This window comes from Cervus elaphus, chromosome 5 (assembly GCF_910594005.1).
Source record: "Cervus elaphus chromosome 5, mCerEla1.1, whole genome shotgun sequence".
NCBI lineage: Eukaryota > Metazoa > Chordata > Mammalia > Artiodactyla > Cervidae > Cervus > Cervus elaphus.
The window spans coordinates 36,128,348-36,147,473 of NC_057819.1; the positions used below are offsets into that span (position 1 = coordinate 36,128,348).

Genomic DNA, 19,126 nt, shown 5'->3' on the forward strand with positions numbered 1-19,126 from the left:
CTAAACTTTTTTGAGATTTACTTCTTCAATACCTTGGAGTAATTTTTAGGGATTCTTTCACTTTTTTTTTTTTTTAAAGAGAAAAGAAATAATTTTTTTATGTTTGTTTTGGCCTGGATAAACATTCATGGTATTTATTAGTATCTAATACACATTTTTAGAGACAACTATACTGTTTTACATTTAAGACTCTAAAATTGACCAGAGACAGTAATATTAAGTAATACAATAAAAAACTATGTAAGGTGATTTAAATATATATAAAGGTTGGAGTGAAATTGAAAGAGAGCTCACCACAGATCCACAGAAGAATTACCAAATACTGCTGACAGTCTAGTTATTTAGAACCTCTTGTTGTCCTTATTAGCTTAGCTATAGGAGTAGAAGAGGATTAATCCAAAGCAGATATAGCAAAACAAGTGAGGTAATAAGATGTAATATGCAGTCTTGGAAGCTGCTGAAAAGGAGTTTAAGGTAAGATTATGAGAGAAAAAGGAAGTCGCCTAACTTTGGAATTAAAGCATTGGTTATTTCCTTGGCCAAAGAAGCCTTTTAGGATGGTAATCTGGGATGGGAAAAGGAAAGAACTAAAATGACTGGTGAGTTTGCATGATTAACTAGGGGGCATACAGATAACAAGATTAGGAAAGATGCAGGATGGCTTGAACCTTGAAGAGTGTTTCCTTTGGGATGAAAGAGCAAATCCAAGACAGAGTAAACCCAAGAAAGCGTATGCCAAGCAAATATACAAGGGAGAGAAAAATTCTCCCTAAATTTCCAGTGTAAAGTGAATTGTCTGAATTCTGTCACTCTAGACCTTCAGGCCTTCACAGGAGTAGTAGCCTATCTTCCCAAGCACAAACAAATGAGGTGACATAGAGACAAGTGAAAATGTGAACTGGAGTCTCACTGCAAAAATGGCACAGCTCCATTTTGATAGGTTTTCTTCTAAGCTTCAGGAAAAGAGAATGTGTGGTGGAAAAGAGTTAGAAGGGAGTCAATGAAGGCAGTTTAGGATGTAGAAGAAGGAAAAGGAGCCATGCAGCAGAGAATGAGTAGTCAGGATTATTATTACTGATCTACTGTGAATACATAGAGTTGCTTTTATTTGGGTTAGGACTTAGTGACTCTGAGGTTCAGTTAACTAGAGACTTAGCCAGAGTGATGTATTTCCACAGCATATATGACACTTAAAATGTAAAAGTTCTTTGTCAGAAAATGTTAAATGACTTTTACAACCAAGGGATACCACTTAAAAATAGATCAGCTATTAAAAATACAACATATAAAATGTTTTTATATTAACAGAGGAGATTGATAAGCTCCTTTCTGAACCTTTTATAGCAGATATTTATGGAAACACAGCAGATATCCATGCCTTTTTTAAAACAAGAAGTAGAATGGTTTAAACTAATTTTATTTTCCTTGTACTTTCACTCAAGCACAATCAAGGAACTTTGTGTTTATGATTAATTTGAAGATGGGTGGCACATAGTAGGTGCTCAAAAATACTAAGTTTTAAGTAAAATTAGAGCATATTTATTATACAAGGCCTTTTTTCCCCTTCACATTACAGTAATAATATGTACTGAGATAATATGTAAGAAAAATAGCCACAGTAAATGCTGAATTATAAATTGAGCTAATATAAATGTGTTATATCTTTTAGGTTGTTTTCAAACCTCTTCTGAGTCATACAGGGATCCAGTCACAGGACACAATGCCACTCTGCTACCGAATGTACTTCGGAGAACATCTTTCCTTTTCAGGGACTTTGGACTGCCTTAGAGCAGATATTGTGGATTCAGACACGGCCAAGGAGAGAAAAGGCAAAAGAGCAAGAAGGTGTCTTGCATTATTATTGTTTTTATGTAAAAATTTGTACAAAAGTTATAATATCTGCTTTTTAACTTTGCTTTCTTCTAGTGCTTATGTGGAAGTAATTTTAATAGCCTAATGACAAGATAACTTCCGCTTAACAGAAATAGTAGCCACATTTTCTTAATAATTTGTTGATTTTATCACTAGGTTGTGAGACCAATTTTTAGGTATATTTTTGTAAGATGTTAGTACATGTATGGTGTTGTTTAGTTGCTAAGTCGTGTCTCTTTTGCAACCCCATGGACCATAGCCTTCCAGGCTCCTTGTCCATGGCATTTCCCAGGCATGAATACTGGGGTAAGTTGCCATTTCCTTCTCTAGGTGATCTTCTCAACCCAGGGATTGAACTCATGACTTCTGCATTGGCAGGTGGAATCTTTACCAGTTAGCCACCAGGGAAGCCATGAAAATACATGTATCAGGGTCAGCCAAAGCACATATGTTGATAAATATACTTTATTTACTGTTGTAGTAGTATTTTATGATCTTATGGATTAATTTTATATATTATTCTTAGAATTTATTCCTGACCTCCTTTCTGAGTTGACTTGTAGCAGGTAGTATTTTCCATTAAGAACAGATTAGACATCATGTTGAGAGTATAGCCTTGTCTTTCACAGTCGTGTGGTACCATAACAGTGACCAGGCAAGCTGAAACACTGCAGAAGTGACCTTAATGATTATTAAGATTAATGGGGAAAATTACCTTTGTTTTGTGACCTGGAAAAATATTTCTCAAAATATTAGAAAGTCTTTTACTGTTTATTATACATGTATAGGAAAATGAAAAATATAATAAAACTGATATTTTGTGCATACAGTTTGAAACATTAGAAACATTTGAGAATTATATTTTCTTTTTTAAAAACTAGAGGGTAATTTGTATAGTCCTTGTCTGCTTACATCATGTAGCTTACAACACAGAAGGAGCATCTTTTCTGTGCTTTGGCAAATGTCATACTCCATCTAAGCAATTTCCAGTGTTTTATCTTTGCACTTTCAGTGTTATAAAATGTCTTCACTAGTTCTTTTCAACCCCCGTCACTTTCTTTGGGATACCCTCATCCCTTTTATCACAACCACATCTTCTTTATGCCAGTAAGTTTGCCTTCTCTGGGTTCCATGAGCTGCATATCTAGAGTTTCTAGATCGAAGTACCAACATTTTCATACTCAGTTGTTTTCTTTTATAACTCCATTTACTTTTTAAAAACTTATTTTTATTGAGTTAATATTGATTTATAACATTATATATACATACATATAATGTGTACAGCATTCTGTTTCTCCTTGCTACCAAAAGATTAGTTTCCTTTTGTCGTCATACATTTGAGTTCCCTTACTCATTTTGTTCTCCCCTCCCTTACCTCAGGCTCTACCTCTCTGGTAACCACTACTCTGTTCTTTGTATCTGTGTGTGTGTTTGGTTTGGTTTGGTTATTTATCTTATTATTTGGTTTTTGTTTTTTATATTTCACATGTAAGTGAAATACTGTATTTGTCTTTCTTTCTGACTTATTTCACTTAGCGTAATGCCATCAAGTTCCATTCACGTTGTTGCAGAGGACAAGGACTTCATCTTTTTTTATGCTGAGTAGTAGTATGTGTGTGTGCACTTTGTGTGTATATCATATTTTCTTCATCCACTGGTGGGCACTTAAGTTGTTTTCATATCTTGGCCATTGTAAATAATGCTGTTTTGAATATAGAGGTACATATATCTTTTAGAAGTAGTGTTTTTGTATTCTTTGGAAGAACACCCAGAAGTAAGAAAACTGGATCATAAGGTAGTTCTAATCTTAATTTTTGGAGGAATCTCTATATACTGTATCCCATAGTGGTATACCAATTTATATTCCCACCAGCAGTGTATGAGAATCCTTTTTCTCCACATCCTTGCCCACACTTGTCATTTCTCACGTTTTTGATGATAGCTATCCTAACATACATAAGGTGATATCTCATCATGGTTTTGATTTGTATTTCTCTAATAATCAATGATGTTGAAAATATTTTCATGTGCTTGCTGGTCATCTGTATGTCTTCTCTGGAAAAATACACATTTATGACTGAGTGACTAACACATACCACCCATTTTTAATCATTCTTAAAATTACTGAGTTGTATGTACGTGTGATTTTGACTCGACATAGAATAAGATAAAGAAAGAAGACTTAAGGCCTAATTTCCAACTTATAAAAATAAGAAGTATGTTGACTTAGAACATACTTCACCTTGGAGATTATTTTGCTAACAAGTTAATAAAGACTGTATGATTCTGGGGAAAAAAGAAAAAAACCTTGTCATTTTCTTTTTCTTTTTCCACATTTTTAGGCAAGGCCATGTGAATCTTCCTCCACTTGAGTTCAAACCGGCATTGATGTTGGAAACCTTTAGCATCAGCGCTGTTGTAATGGAAAAATCTGTGTGCACCCCTCAGAACTCCACCAGTGCTCTTTCTTTTCATGATCTCAATAAGCGTTATTATAATACTTTTCACTGCAACTTTACTATTTCCTGTCAGTCAATAAGCCAGCATGTAGATATGGCTTTAGTTCGTCTCATTCATCAATTTAGTACAATGATAGACGACATCAAAGCGACTCAGACTGACATTAAACTTAGCAGATATACAGCTGGATCAGCTTCCCCAACACCTACTTTCAAAACCAGAAAACACCGGGACTTCCGCTCATCCGACTTCAGCCGCAGTTCTAGGGGAAGTCTTAACGGTGGCAATAGAGTAAATAATACAAAGAACAAACGGACCAACAATGAGAATAACAAAAAGGAGTCTCGAAACAAAAATTCATTAGGAAGATCTGAAAGAAGAACTTCAAAAGTGTCTAGGAAAGGTTCAAAAGATGTGGTGGATCATATGACTATCCACATGGATGACTCTGATTCAATTACAGTATCAGAACAAAGCGAGCCTTCAGCCGAGTGCTGGCAGAATATGTATAAATTGCTTAACTTCTATTCACTTATCTCTGATCCAACAGGAATACTGGAAAAATCTTCAGAAACATTTGGACCAGCAGGTAATGGATATTTTTATACTTAAAAAATCTGTTTAGAACAGCAATAATACTAAAAAAGAAAAAAAAAGACAGGTTATTCACCATGTATTCTTATTGTTATAAGAAATGGATAATTGAAAGCATAGGAATTGGCAGTCACCCAAGGAGAGAGAATAGTGATGGTGATCAGATATTCTACTGCCCCTTTTCCCATCCTTTCTAACTTTTATACAGTCAGCTCTTAAAGAATTCAGACAGACCTGCTTTCAAATACCTGAGTCCTCTATTTATTTTCAAATATGACCATGGGAGAATGGTGGAAATTTTCAAAAGTCATTTTGGTGGAGAAGAGGACAAAGAGGGCTAGTGTGGAGTGTGAAGGAAAGAAAAACAAGGTAATGTCCTTCCATTTTGCAGTGTCTAAGCCCATATATTTCCATTCACTTAAAGGAGTTCGGAGCCCCACAGAGCCGACGTGTAAAGTTGTGTTTGAGAATGAACAAGACAATACTAGTGTGACTAAGAGGAAACGTAGTTTGGTAACTGCTGAACCTCAGCATGTTACTCTGATAGTGTTTGGGATTGGCATGGTGAACCGCACACACCTGGAGGCAGACATTGGTGGGCTAACAATGGAATCGGAACTGAAGAGGATTCATGGCAGTTTTACACTTAAGGAAAAAATGAAAGGTATGATGACATCCTGATAACTGGAGTGCCACTTTTCTGAAGAAAGCCAATGCCATGTCTCATAAATTCCTACGTGGTGATTTTTCTTCAGAAAATGGAACTTCCCATTTACATGGATCAAGAGTGCTAGTGTATATAGTTTTTTTCCTATTCTTAATGTTTTAAAATTTTTCTAAATATTCTGTGCTGTGCTGTTCTGAGATTTAAAATGTCATTGGACTATTTAATGGCATTAGGCTTTTTAATGCATGAATGGCATAGTAAACTACATATTTTGCATTATTCCGGTTTTGACACATAACACATATGTATATGTGAATGGATGGAAAGAAAAACCTTCAAGGAAATTTTTTAAAAATTTGTTCTGCAATAGTTTAAATTTCATTGTACCTTTAAAATTATCTTTTGTCACTGAGTGTATTATGGATGAAATGAAATTTTAATACGAAGTGCAACTAAATTTCCAGAGTTCATAGTTGTTTTTTTTTTTCACATTTTAAGATGTTTTACATCAAAAGATGACTGAGACATGTGCCACTGCTCATATTGGTGGGGTTAATATTGTGCTGCTTGAAGGGATTACACCAAATATACAGTAAGTGTGTTGTTTTTTTAATTATTAAAGTTGTTTGTTATAGGTTTAGAGGAAACTTAAAATTCATTGGATGAATCCCGTACCTAGTAAGACTTGAGATTTATATAATATTGCCAGATACTGTAATTCTGTCACTAAGAATATCACCAAATGAATTTTTTCAGAAAAATTACTTGCTCCCTTTATAAAATTGGTTTACTGCCAGTCCTGCCACCCTAAAAAACTGACTGCCAGTACATTTTAAGATTGTGTAACAGGAAAAATGATTACAGTGTAAATTCAAGTTAGACATATAAGATGCAAGAGCTCACATAAATCAAATAAGTAAAACAAAATTATAATCAGAAAATAGACTGTCTCTTGATTTTACTAACTAATCATTACCCAGTATTCATGCTGGGTTTCAAAACTTTATCTTGCCATTTTTTCATTTAAATAATTTAACAATAAAGCCTATGAACCCTCCTAATAGTATAAATAAGCTTTCTACAGTGAGTATACCATTCCATATTGCTTTTCTTTTGACTCTTTGCTCTCACCTTTTCATGTTCTCTCTGTGGATCTGTCCAAAATTGTTCTAATAATATTACCTTTATACATGATATTTAGATCACTAATTGGTTGTCAATACATTTAACCATTGACTTTGCTCATACACTTGGGAATATATACCTTCATTCCTAACTTCCTTTCAGTGGAGCAGTTTTATGCTATAACTACAAATTGTATTTTGATAATTTAGTCAGATTTTGAGAATTTGCTCATTTTTAGTAACTAATGTCCTACGATTGTCCCTTAAAGCATCTATCATGCTAAATACTGACAAAATAGAGGATCTAGTTCAATGTTATAAAAATTAAATATTAGTCATAAATTGACTCATTACAGGTCTATTCATGACATTTCATACATGGGTGATATGATGACTGTCTTGGGGAACATTTCCTGAAATGAATGTGTAAATCTTGCTGGGGCAGTTTTGACTGTTTATTTTTGAATTTAGTTTTGAATGTTTATTTGCTTCCTTTTGTTTTCCTGCTTTCTCTTGAATCTTCATCTGTAGACTGGAGGATTTTCCTACATCTCCTACAAGCACAGCCAAACAAGAGTTTCTGTATGTCATTATTATTCTTTTTCATGGACTTTGTGATTAACATCGTATTGGATAGTTTTAGAGATAAAATATTAATATTTATCTGCATGGCTGTGAATGTATGTAGTTAGTTACTATTTTGTAGCTTTAATATAGATCCTTTCATAGATTATACGGTTTGCTAATATTCATGAAAAACACACAGGTAAGAACTACCTTTTTGGCAATTCATACCTTGTTTTATTGTTGAAATATTGAAAATTGTAGTTGTATGTTGCTTTGTACTCTTTTAAGACCTGTTAATATTGAAATTTATATTATCACAAATCCTCGTTAATATTGGATGTGATAATAGAAGCTGAAATGTTTAACTTTGCGAGAGTTTTGACAATTTGCAAAACTAATTATTAAAACACTAATATATGAAAATATCTACATTGCTCATCCTTCTAATTCTGTCTTTAAGATGTAGAGAGTTTGCTGCTCAATTGTCAAATTTTTACGTGGCTTTTATACTGTATATACTTTAATATTTTTGATTGGCTTGATTTTACCTATGTATATCTGATATTTTATGGTAGTGAGCTATATCAAGCATTATGTATAAATATTTGTCATGTGAATCTTACCTCCATGACAATTTAGTATGTTACTTAGCACTGATTATTTATTTGAACATTTTCTATAAAATTCAAGTATGCTGAATAAATTTAGTTGACTCTGCATATTTTGTTCCAGGCTAGTAAGATTATCAATACCTGGTGAGATTTATTGCACTGTGTATTGATAATGGCCATAGACAAAATATCATCAATCAACAACCCTTTTTTGGGATTATCTGTGATCGATATCACTTCATCAACCAATTAAAATCCTAATAAAGAATAAATGCACTAATACTAAATTAGAAAATTGATTGTTTTTTGGAAACCACTCTTGCATATTAATATCATGTTAAAAGGTATATAAAAAATAGCAGTTTCCACTTTAGTAGTTGTAATAGCTAGAGAAGATGTGTTGTTTCTGTTTTAATCACTGAGTTCTCTGGATATATAACAAAAAAATAAGCATGGCTTTAGAAAGGATGCTTTTTAATGGCTGAAGATCACATCTTCATCCAGTCAACTAATTAGGTTTCTAGGTTACAAATTATTGTCTGCACACTATGTTAGGTTTCAGAGATGGAACGGTAAGGAAATAATAGGCAGTTCCTATCATAATATCACTTCATAGACCTGCTCCCTCCTTTTTCAGGCCTTCCTGTTCAGAGAGTTAACATATAAAGTACAATTGCCAAGTAGGAAAGAAAGTTCCAGTGATTTTTAATAGATAACTAGATAATATGTGATCATAACATTCTCTGTCCCCACTGTAGAGATTTTCAGGCAAAACTGAATTGAGGCAGGCAGCATGGCTCAGGGTGCCTTCCTTTTCTGGCCCCTAAAGTTTGGGCCTGCATGGTCAAGGAAGTAGGGTAGGGTTGGAGATAGAGATAAAGTGAGTCAAAGTATCAAAGTGAAGTCTTCAGTCCTGTCCAACTCTTTGTGACCCCATGGACTGTAGCCTACCAGGCTCCTCCCTCCATGGGATTCTCCAGGCAAGAATACTGGAGTGGGTTGCCATTTCCTTCTCCAGGGGATCTTCCTGACTCAGGGGTCAACCCCGGTCTCCTGCACTGCAGGCAGATGCTTTAACCTCTGAGCCACCAGGGAGATAGAGACAGTGAGGCCCTAAATTAAATCCTCAAATTCTTAACCTGCATGGATGAGCGCGGCTGGCCTGCCTGTAAGGCCCTATTGTCTGGACACAGGAAGAAAAAGAAGATGAGGAAAACTCATTGCCTCATTAGACACTGTGGTCACTATAACTTAGGTTCAGAGTGCATCTAGCAGAACTTTGTCAAATAGACCAGCGCTGTCAATGAATTCTCAAACCAAACTTCTTGGTCACTTGCTGTGAACTTTTTACATACATGAGGCATGCTTGGCATCCTACAGGTTTTTATACTCATCTGTTTAAAAAGATTTTGATTACTTTTCTGTGTAAAAGTCTACTACATGTTTTATGATATAGATTAAGGCACAGCTCTTTTAAGAGTTAAAATAGAATTATGAATAGTTAATTCATTTGGCAGCTTGTAAATTGTTTAATCCCACATTCTGGGTCTCCTTACATCTTTAACATGTACATTGTGACAAGAGTTAATCAGATTCTCTGCGGTGTCTGGCTCAGTTTGATCAGTGTAGAACTATCCTGTCGTCTAGCTCCAAGAAACATTACTCAACGCTATAGTCATGGGCATCATTTATGTAGCCTCCAGTGTAAATGAAGCCCTCTGGAGTTGGGCAACAGAGTCCTTGAAGTTGTTAACATCACAGTTTCCACTGGTAATACCACAGATCTGCAGTAGCAGAGTAGTCAGCGCTTTCTAGTCTAACATTTGGTGTATAATTGAAAATCAAGTGTTGTGTATAGGCTAATATAATCAAAAGTAACATTAAAGGAGACTTCTATAGATTATAAAAGTAAAATAGTAAAATAAGTGTAGAATTTCTTGACTGTCATGATGACTTCTTTGTAAATTTATGCTTTTTTAAAATTTATGCCTATTTTATTCAAGCAGTGAATGCTATTCACAAGTATAAAGTCCTTTGCATTTTAGCATCATCTAAGTGTTTTGGCTTATGTTGAAATTTATTTTAAAATGGAATCTTTTTATTATTAGAATAAGATTCAAAATTCAGTTACTAGTCAGCATTCTAGAATCTACCATCATTCTGGTTAGAACAGTTCCATAGATTACTTTTTTCCTTTCTCTCATCAGTGATAGTCTTTGAAAGTAGTTTCGTTTAAAGAAGAAGGCAGATATAGTTCTGTAGTAATCATTTTTGGAGTTAGTATATTACCTGGATTTCACTATCTGTAAATAATCAAAACTTCTGATAGAACTACTCTTATGCTTCTCAAGATTTATTCTAATATAAGTTAAATGGAATGCATTGATTGCTTAGAGCCTTGAGACTATAATTAAATTCTCAATGAATCCTTTGTAGCCTAAGTAGAGATAAATGTGTGTGAACTGATCTGTAGTTAATATGAAATTTGCACTTTGTGTGTTTTGCTTAATCTGTTCTCAAGCATCCTTTGCCCATTTGAAAGATAACATTTATGTTAAGCTTTCATTTTATTACAGGGCCTTTAGTGGTGTAGTTCATTGACGAATCTTTCTGTCATATGTGTCAAGACTGCCTCATCCTGACTTTTACATACATGATTTTCACAACATGCTTTCTGTGGAATCTCACAGTTGTAGTGTTGAGTCATTCTGCTGTACTTCTTTCTGCTCATTTATTTCACAAAATTCAGTGAGTGTCTGCCATGTTCAAAGCATTGTTCTAGGTATTGGAAGGAAAAAGACAAGAAACCAAAAAAGACTATTTCTGTTTTATATCTGTACCAGTAATTTCTATTTTATATCTGTACCAGTAAAACTTCCTAATTTTTACCTAAGTAGTAGTTACTCTTCATGAATTGGACTTCTATCATTTCTTTGCCACTCACTGAAAATTTAAAAAATGGAAAATGCAAGTTGAATTTCATCTTTCTCATTAATTTCTTTTAACTTATTAGGTGATTATAAGATTAATTTCTTTGACTGATTAGATTTTAAGAGGTATAATGGTGTTTTTCTTCCTTTTGAAGTTCACTGTCTATATTTTCTTAGTGGTTGTAGAGATGCCTGAAATAAGTTGAAGAAAAATGGAGTTCTGAAAGGGGAAAAATAAAAATGGAATTTTGTGTTGTATATGTGTAATATGTCAGTGTTCATTCCCTTCCATGTAATCACATACATATATTCTTCTGTCACCTCTTTATTAAAGAAATAGAATAATATTCCATACAAGTAGAATAAAATATATGTCAGTAATTTTAGAAGATATTATTTATTCAGTATGATTTAAATGCATGAAAAATCTTATTTACTTCAATAAATGATTTAAATGCATTTGTCTTGCTCTCAAAATACATTTTCAAAATTTCTCTTTATTTGACCATATTTTAATGATCCTCCTTCTCTATTAATAGAACTGTAGTGAAATGTAGTATTGCCAAGTCCCAAGCCCTCTACAGTGCCCAGAGGGGACTGAAGACTAACAATGCCGCCGTGTTCAAAGTAGGAGCTATCAGCATCAATATTCCCCAGCACCCTGCCACCTTGCACAGCATGATGGTTCGGAGTTCTCACCAACTGTCTAAGCAGATCTCAGATCTCATCAGACAGCCTTCTACAGCGTAAGTTATGTATTCAAGTTTTGTGATTCTGTTTAGTATTTCACATCATTTTTTCCTGTGTTAACAGTAGTTTGGAGGAAGACAGAGGTTATATCTAGAGTAGTGACTATTATGGATAGTGGGGCGAGTAAAAAGTAGCTAAACATGATTGTGGAAGAATCATATTGAAGTAGTGTGTATTATTGAAGTAGTGTGTTACAGATGCAAGTGTCAGTCTTTCATATTGTATCAGTAAAGCTTAGGAGAGCCTAAGGATTAGTGGACATTATAAAGAGGTACTACTAAAAGGCAAACTGAAGAGTTCTAGGACTGTAACAATCTTTATTTCCTTTAATTTCATTGAAATTTGTGACTACATAGATTTATAAAGTTGCAGGGCCATTTATGTCTCATGCATGGTTTTGTGCTGTCCTTCATATGAAATTCTTGTATGTGGTTCAAAGAAGGATTTGATAGTGTCATTTACATGTTTTAAAAGGCAGTGAATGGGACTTCTGCAGAGTAACCTTTACCCAGGGTTTGTACTGCTGAGCTCTTTTCCTGGTCTCCAAAGCTGTAACTAAGGAATAACTAATAAAAATTTAAGTAAAAGGTAAAAGTTTGCCTTGTTACATTTCCTTTTTTCCTAGTCTATAAGGCAGAAAGACATTAGTGTGTTTTTTGATGGTGGCTTAAAGCAGTGATTTTTTTTCCAGTTTGTTCTATCTTGATCTTTAAATTCTGATGTAGTATTAATTCATGTCTAGTTGATTAAGTAGTAATAACTCACATGTTTTTCCTGCCACTGGAATATTAAATCCAGAATGTATATATGAGCCTTAGTTATAAAATTCTCTAAGGAATTTTTTCTTATTAGAATATATTGGCAAACAGAGTGGAGTAGTTAGAAAAAAAATGACTCTAGAGTCAAACTGCCTGTGTGCTCAGTCCCTAAGTCATGTCCAATTCTTTGCAGACACAACTGTAGCCTGCCAGGGTCCTTCTGTCCATGGCATTTTCCAGGCAAGAGCACTGGAGTGGGTTGCCATTTCCTTCTCCAGGGGATCTCCCCGACCCAGGGATTGAACTCACATCTCCTGCACTGACAGGAGAGTTCTTTGCCACTGAGCCACCAGGGAAGCCCAGAGTCGGACTGACTGAATTCAAAACTGATTTTACAGCTTCATAGCTGTGCTTCCTCACTGGTAAAATGAAGATAATAGTACCTACTCACAGGATTTTGTTAGATGAATAAATGATATGAAATGCAGAAGGCGCTAAGAATAGTACCTGGCACTTAGGAAGCACTCAGATAACTATTATTTGTTTTTGTTGATGTTAGTTATTATTATTCATAGTGGTAGTGATAATAGTGGCAAATAATAGTAATACTGTTATATCAACAGAATTGCATGATGGTTAAGTCATAGAATCTGGAATCAGACAAACTTCTGGTTTCACATTAATGATATGAATGACCTTGGGGCAGCCTTAACATCCAGTTTATATTGTTGTTACTTCTTGTTTACTTTTCCAGATCATCATTTTTCGGTGGTTGTTTGAGGAAGACTTAATATGATCTGGTATTGGAAAGAAAACGTGTTCACAGTTCATTTTTGCTATTTTTCATTGAGAATTCCAATTTTATACAATTTTTATTTTTTATACAATTTAAATCTTAGTAGCTGTTCTGTTTGTGTCCGTTTTTCACCTTTTAAACTTTCTTTTTGCTTTATAGCCCACAGCCTGTAAAAGAAGATATTGCAACCCCCCTACCTTCTGAAAAAACCCCAACAAGTGTTAACCAAACTCCTATCGAAACAAATGAATTTCCTCAACTACCAGAAGGTTTAGAGAAGAAGCCTATCGTCCTTAAGTTCAGCGCCATGTTAGATGGTATAGCCATTGGAGCAGCACTTTTACCATCTCTGAAAGCAGAATACAAGATGGGACGAATGAGAAGCCACGGAATGACAGGTAACACTGACATTTGAATTCATTCTTAAAATTTATGAGTGGATTTGAGTATTAGTAATATTTTGGTGAAAGGCAAATTTGGTTTTATAGATTTATATGAAAATTTAAATAATTTTAATCAAAACACTTTTAAATTTCATTAATCGTGTGTTTCATTCAGTCAAGTGAAAATAGCAACACACTTCATTGAGTGACCATCATGGACCCTGTTCTCTTTGAAGTCTTTGGAGTTATCCACTATTTAGAGACCATTTCCAACTTAAGTTGAACACATTTTTACATCTGTTAGGTTCCTATAACCTGAATAACTTGGTTTATTTTCACACTGAGTATGTTTAGCTTTAATCGGAGGTTATTTGACTTCTTCAAAATAGCTACTTTATAAGGTTTTGTGATGCTTATGTATCCTCTCCAAAAGCACTTTGCTGTTGTATTTTTTTCTGAAATGTATCCCATGCTTTTGTAAGTGTGCTGATTATATACATAGAGTTTAGACAACTATAAACTCACCAACCCATTGCATTTTCTAAGAATTAAAACATTACCAGAACTTTGAAGGCTCCTTCAGGAAATGTTATTACTGCCAGATAATATTCCCCATGATTGCTTTGCAAAATAACTACTATCGTGAATTTTGTGTTACCCATTTCTTTTGCTTTTCTTGATAGACTCATAAGTGATTCTAAGTTGTTGTTGCCTGTTTTAAACTTTATTCATATGAAGTCCCACTAATGAATTTTTTAACTGGGAATTTTTTTGTTATACATTTTATTTGAGATTTTTCCATTCATGTTCTTTGGTCCATTCATTTTTCAGTGAAATATAATAGTCCATTAAGTGATTATATCACAGTTTACATATCCATTCTGCTCTTGATGGACTTTTGGCTCATTTTACATTTTTGCTGTTACATTTATTCTCAAACACATCTTCTGATGCACATGTGCAAGAGTTTCTCAAGGGTATTTACTTAGGAGTGATACAGCTAGGTTGTAGGGTAAGTACATCTTCAGTTTTATGAGGAAATGCAAAACTATTTACTGTAATGCTTGTGTCCACCAGTATTGGATGAGAGTTCCACTATCCACATTCTTGCCAGTATTATCTCAGTATTATCTGACTTTAAAATTATTGTTTGTCTGGTAAATGTAAAGTGGTATCTCATGGTTTTAATTTATGTTTCTATAATTATTAATGGAGCTGAAGTTTTAAATGTGATTAAGAAATCCTTAGGAGCTTCCCAGGTGGAGCTAGTGGTAAAGAACCTTCCTGCCATTGCAGGAAACATAAGGGATGTAGATTCAATCCCTGGGTCAGGAGACCCCCTAGAGGAGGGCATGGCAGCCCACTCCATTATTCTTGCCTGGAGAATCCGATTGACAGAGGAGCCTGGTGGGCTAGTCCATAGGGTCTCACAAGAGTCAGACACGACTGAAGTGATTTAGCATAGCACACATAAGAAATGCTTATATTTTCTTATATGAACACCTGTTGAAGGCACTTGTTTGTTTTCTGCCCATTTTACCATTGCATTATTTGTACTTTTCTTGGCTACAGGAATTCCTTGTACATTTTGTATATTAAACCTTCAGTGTTACATGTTCAGCATATATTGTCACTCAGAAGCTTATTTCATTTTTCGGTCTTTTGATCAACAGATATTCTTCAATTTTAACTTAATTGAATTTACCAATATTTTCTTGTTTTATTGTGTATTTTTGTGTCTTGAAATACTTCTGTTACCAGGATCATGAAAACATTCTCTTGTATTTACTATTAAACCAAGTTTTGCTTTTCGTATTTAAGTTCCTAATCTGTAACGAATTGAGTATTTTTTTCCTTTAATTTGGTATGGAGTAATATGCATAACCAGTTATCTCGGCATCATGTATTGACTATTCTGTCCTTTTTTTCAGTGGTAATTCAACTTTGTTATCTATTAAGTGTTTATGTATATGGATGTCTGGTTCAGGGATCTCTGTTATGCCTCAGTGGCCTGTTTGCACCAGTATCATACTGATATCTGACTTTTCCTTTTTTAGAGGTTGTCATGGTAGTTTTTGCTTATCTGCTTCTTTATATACATTTTAGAGTCAGTTTGCCTAGTTCCTTGAAAAAGCCTGTTTGGATTTTTATAGAAATGTAATTAAATCTGTAGACTTACTTAGGGTAGAACTTAGGGTATTAATGACAACTGATACAGTATTTAACCTTCTTATTGCTTCATATTTCTGTCTTTCTGTTTATTTAGATCTTCTTCAGTGTTTTTCAGTAAAGTTTATAATTTTTCAGCCTAAGGGTTTTATGTATCTGTTGTAAGATATCTTTGTTTACTTTAGATATCTAGGTACCTTATGTTATTGATGTTATTACAAGTGGTATATTTTATAAAAGGGCATTTTAAACTACTGGTGGTATTTACAAATCAGCTTGATCATTTTATGTTACTTTTAAACTCAGAAGTTATGTTAAACTATTTTATTATTACTAATAATCTTTAAATTTCCTAAGTAAATGTTTATACATTTGCAAACATTACTTTTGTGTCTTCCTTTCCAGTCTTAATGCCATTTTATTTATTTCTCTTATCTCATTTTGCCTCTACTACAGTGTTCAATATAAGGGATATTGTGTGCGTCCTTGTCTTACTGCCATTTTTTAAGGGAATTAATATTTCACCAGTGAATATAATCTTTGCTATTTGTTTTAGTTGGGTTGTTTTTATCAGGTTAAGAAAATTTACTTTTATTCCTAGTGTGCTGAGTTTCTAAGAATAATTTGTGAATCCTTATTATTGGATACTTTTTTCAATCTGTTAAAATATTTTTCTCTATTCTATTAACATTATAAATTACATTAATAGTTATAAAACATATATACACATATGTGAATCAGTTCAGTTCAGTCGCTTAGTCTTTGTGACCCCATGGACTGCAGCACATCAGGCCTCCATGTCCCTCACTAGCTCACAGAGCTTACTCAAACTCATGTCCATAGAGTTGATGATGCCATCCAACCATATCATCCTTTGTCTATGCCTTCTCCTCCTGCCTTCAATCTTTCCCAGAATCAGGGTCTTTTCCTATGAGTCAGTTCTATGCATCAGGTGGCCAAAGTATTGGAGTTTCAGCTTCAGCATCAGTCTTTCCAATGAATATTCAGGACTGATTTCCTTTAGGATGGACTGGTTGGATCTCCTTGCAGTCCAAGGGACTCTCAAGAGTCTTCTCTGACACCACAGTTCAAAAGCATCAATTCTTTGGCACTCAGCTTTCTTTGTATTCCAACTGTCACATCCATACATGACCACTGGAAAAACCATAGCCTTGACTAGACAGACCTTTGTTGGCAAAGTAATGTCTCTGCTTTTTAATATGCTGTCTAGGTTGGTCTTAGCTTTTCTTCCAAGGAACAAGCATCTTTTAATTTCATGGCTGCAGTCACCACCTGCAGTGATTTTGGAGCCCAAAAAAATAAAGTCTGCCACTGTTTCCATTGTTTCCCCGTCTATTTGCCATGAAGTGGTGGGACCAGATGCCATGATCTTAGTTTTCTGAATGTTGAGCTTTAAGCCAACTTTTTCACTCTCCTGTTTCACTTTCATCAAGAAGCTCTTTAGTTCTTCTTCACTTTCTGCCGTAAGGGTGGTGTCTTCTGCATATCTGAGGTTATTGATACTTCTCCTGGCAGTCTTGATTCCAGCCTGTGCTTCATCCAGCCCAGCATTTCTCATGATGTATTCTGCATATAAGGTAAATAACCAGAGTGACAGTATACAGCCTTGATGTACTCCTTTCTCGATTTGGAGCCAGTCCGTTGTTCCATGTCTGGTTCTAACTGTTGCTTCTTGACCTGCATACAGATTTCTCAGGAAACCGGTCAGATGGTCTGGTATTCCCATCTCTTGAAGAATTTTCCACAGTTTGTTGTGATCCACACAGTCAAAGGCTTTGGCATAGTCAGTAAAGCAGAAATAGATGTTTTTTTGGAACTCTCTTGCTTTTTTGATGATCCAACGGATGTTGGCAATCTGATCTCTGGTTCCTCTGCCTTTTCTAAAACCAGCTTGAACATCTGGAAGTTCACGGTTCACGTACTGTTGATGCCTGGTTTGGAGAATTTTGAGCATTATTTTGCTAGCATGTGAGATGAGTGCAATTGTGCAGTAGTTTGGACATTCTTTGGCATTGGAATGAAACTGACCTTTTCCAGTCCTGTGGCCACTGCTGAGTTTTCGAAATTTGCTGGCATATTAAGTGCAGCACTTTCACAGCATCATCTTTTAGGAATTGAAATAGCTCAACTGGAATTCCATCACCTCCACTAGTTTTGTTCTTACAGTGATGCTTCATAAGGCCCACTTTACTTTTATTTCCAGGATGTCTGGGTCTAGGTGAGTGATCATACCATCGTGGTTATCTGGGTCATGAAGATCTTTTTTGTATAGTTTTCTGTGTATTCTTGCCACGTCTTCTTAATAATCTTCTGCTTCTGTTAGGTTCATACCATTTCTGTCCTTTATTGTGTACATCTTTGCATGAAATGTTCCCTTGGTATCTCTAATTTTCTTGAAGAGATTTCTAGTCTTTCCCATTCTGTTGTTTTCCTCTATTTCTTTGCATTGATTGCTGAGGAAGGCTTTCTTATCTCTCCTTGCTATTCTTTGGAACTCTACATTCAAATGGGTACATCTTTCCTTTTCTCCTTTGCCTATTGCATCTTTTCTTTTCTCCACTATTTGTAAGATCTCCTCAGACAACCATTTTGCCATTTTGCATTTCCTTTTCATGGGGATGGTCTTGATCACTGCCTCCTGTACAGTGTCACAAACCTCGGTCCATAGTTCTTCAGGCATTTTGTCTATCAGATCTAATCCCTTGAATCCATTTGTCACTTCAGCTGTGTGTACGGGATTTGATATAGGTCATACCCGAATGGTCTACTGATTTTCCCTTACTTTCTTCAATTTAAGTCTGAATTTGGCAATAAGGATTTGTGAATAAATGTATTTATTTATATGTGTGTGTCTGTGTGCGTGTGTGTAGTGTGTGTATGTGTATGTATTTATTCCTGGCCACAGATCTTGATTTTAATAAAGTTTCTGCTACTCTTTAATTCCCTCATAAGGAATTGGGGAAATTTGGCCTGAATAATGGTACAGGTTGTATATTTATAATTGAACAACTACATGCCAAATTGTTGATTTAAGTGTTTAGAACCAGCAGTAAACTACAACTCATACCACATCCTTATTTGGAATATGGTCCCATTATTAATTATTGTTAAAGTCAAAGATACATGCAATTATATAATTTTATACTTGATGAATGTTTTCAGTGAGTATAATTTAATTGATTTGACAGTTTCACTGTCCCGTTCCATACCAAGTCGGGATCAGGAGGCAAGTTATCAACTGCTAACTGTTCTCTGTGAAGAAAACATTGTGTGGATTAGTGTTTTCTGTTTTTTTGTTTTGTTTTTGCACTTAGTGAATTTCTCTTGTTTTAACTCTTGTAATAAGGGGCAGTTTCTTTTCTACCTTCTGTGAAATAAAAAACATTTTTAAGTGTTTCTCTAGCACCAGTGCTGCACACCTTTT

The 19,126-nt window shown here is 34.7% G+C and overlaps 1 protein-coding gene across 9 annotated transcripts in view; it reads left to right on the forward strand.

Moving 5' to 3' along the window:
* KIAA1109 (KIAA1109 ortholog) overlaps window positions 1-19,126 on the forward strand; it is a 196,559-nt gene that overhangs the window by 115,794 nt on the left and 61,639 nt on the right. For 8 of the 9 annotated variants that reach the window (XM_043902345.1, XM_043902336.1, XM_043902343.1 and 5 more), the window contains 7 exons: window positions 1,670-1,845; window positions 4,215-4,921; window positions 5,351-5,590; window positions 6,092-6,185; window positions 7,249-7,299; window positions 11,365-11,571; window positions 13,289-13,527. In XM_043902345.1, coding sequence (XP_043758280.1) covers window positions 1,670-1,845; window positions 4,215-4,921; window positions 5,351-5,590; window positions 6,092-6,185; window positions 7,249-7,299; window positions 11,365-11,571; window positions 13,289-13,527 — 1,714 coding nt within the window. The remainder of the gene's footprint in view (window positions 1-1,669; window positions 1,846-4,214; window positions 4,922-5,350; window positions 5,591-6,091; window positions 6,186-7,248; window positions 7,300-11,364; window positions 11,572-13,288; window positions 13,528-19,126) is intronic. The other variant, XM_043902340.1, reaches the window with a different exon arrangement.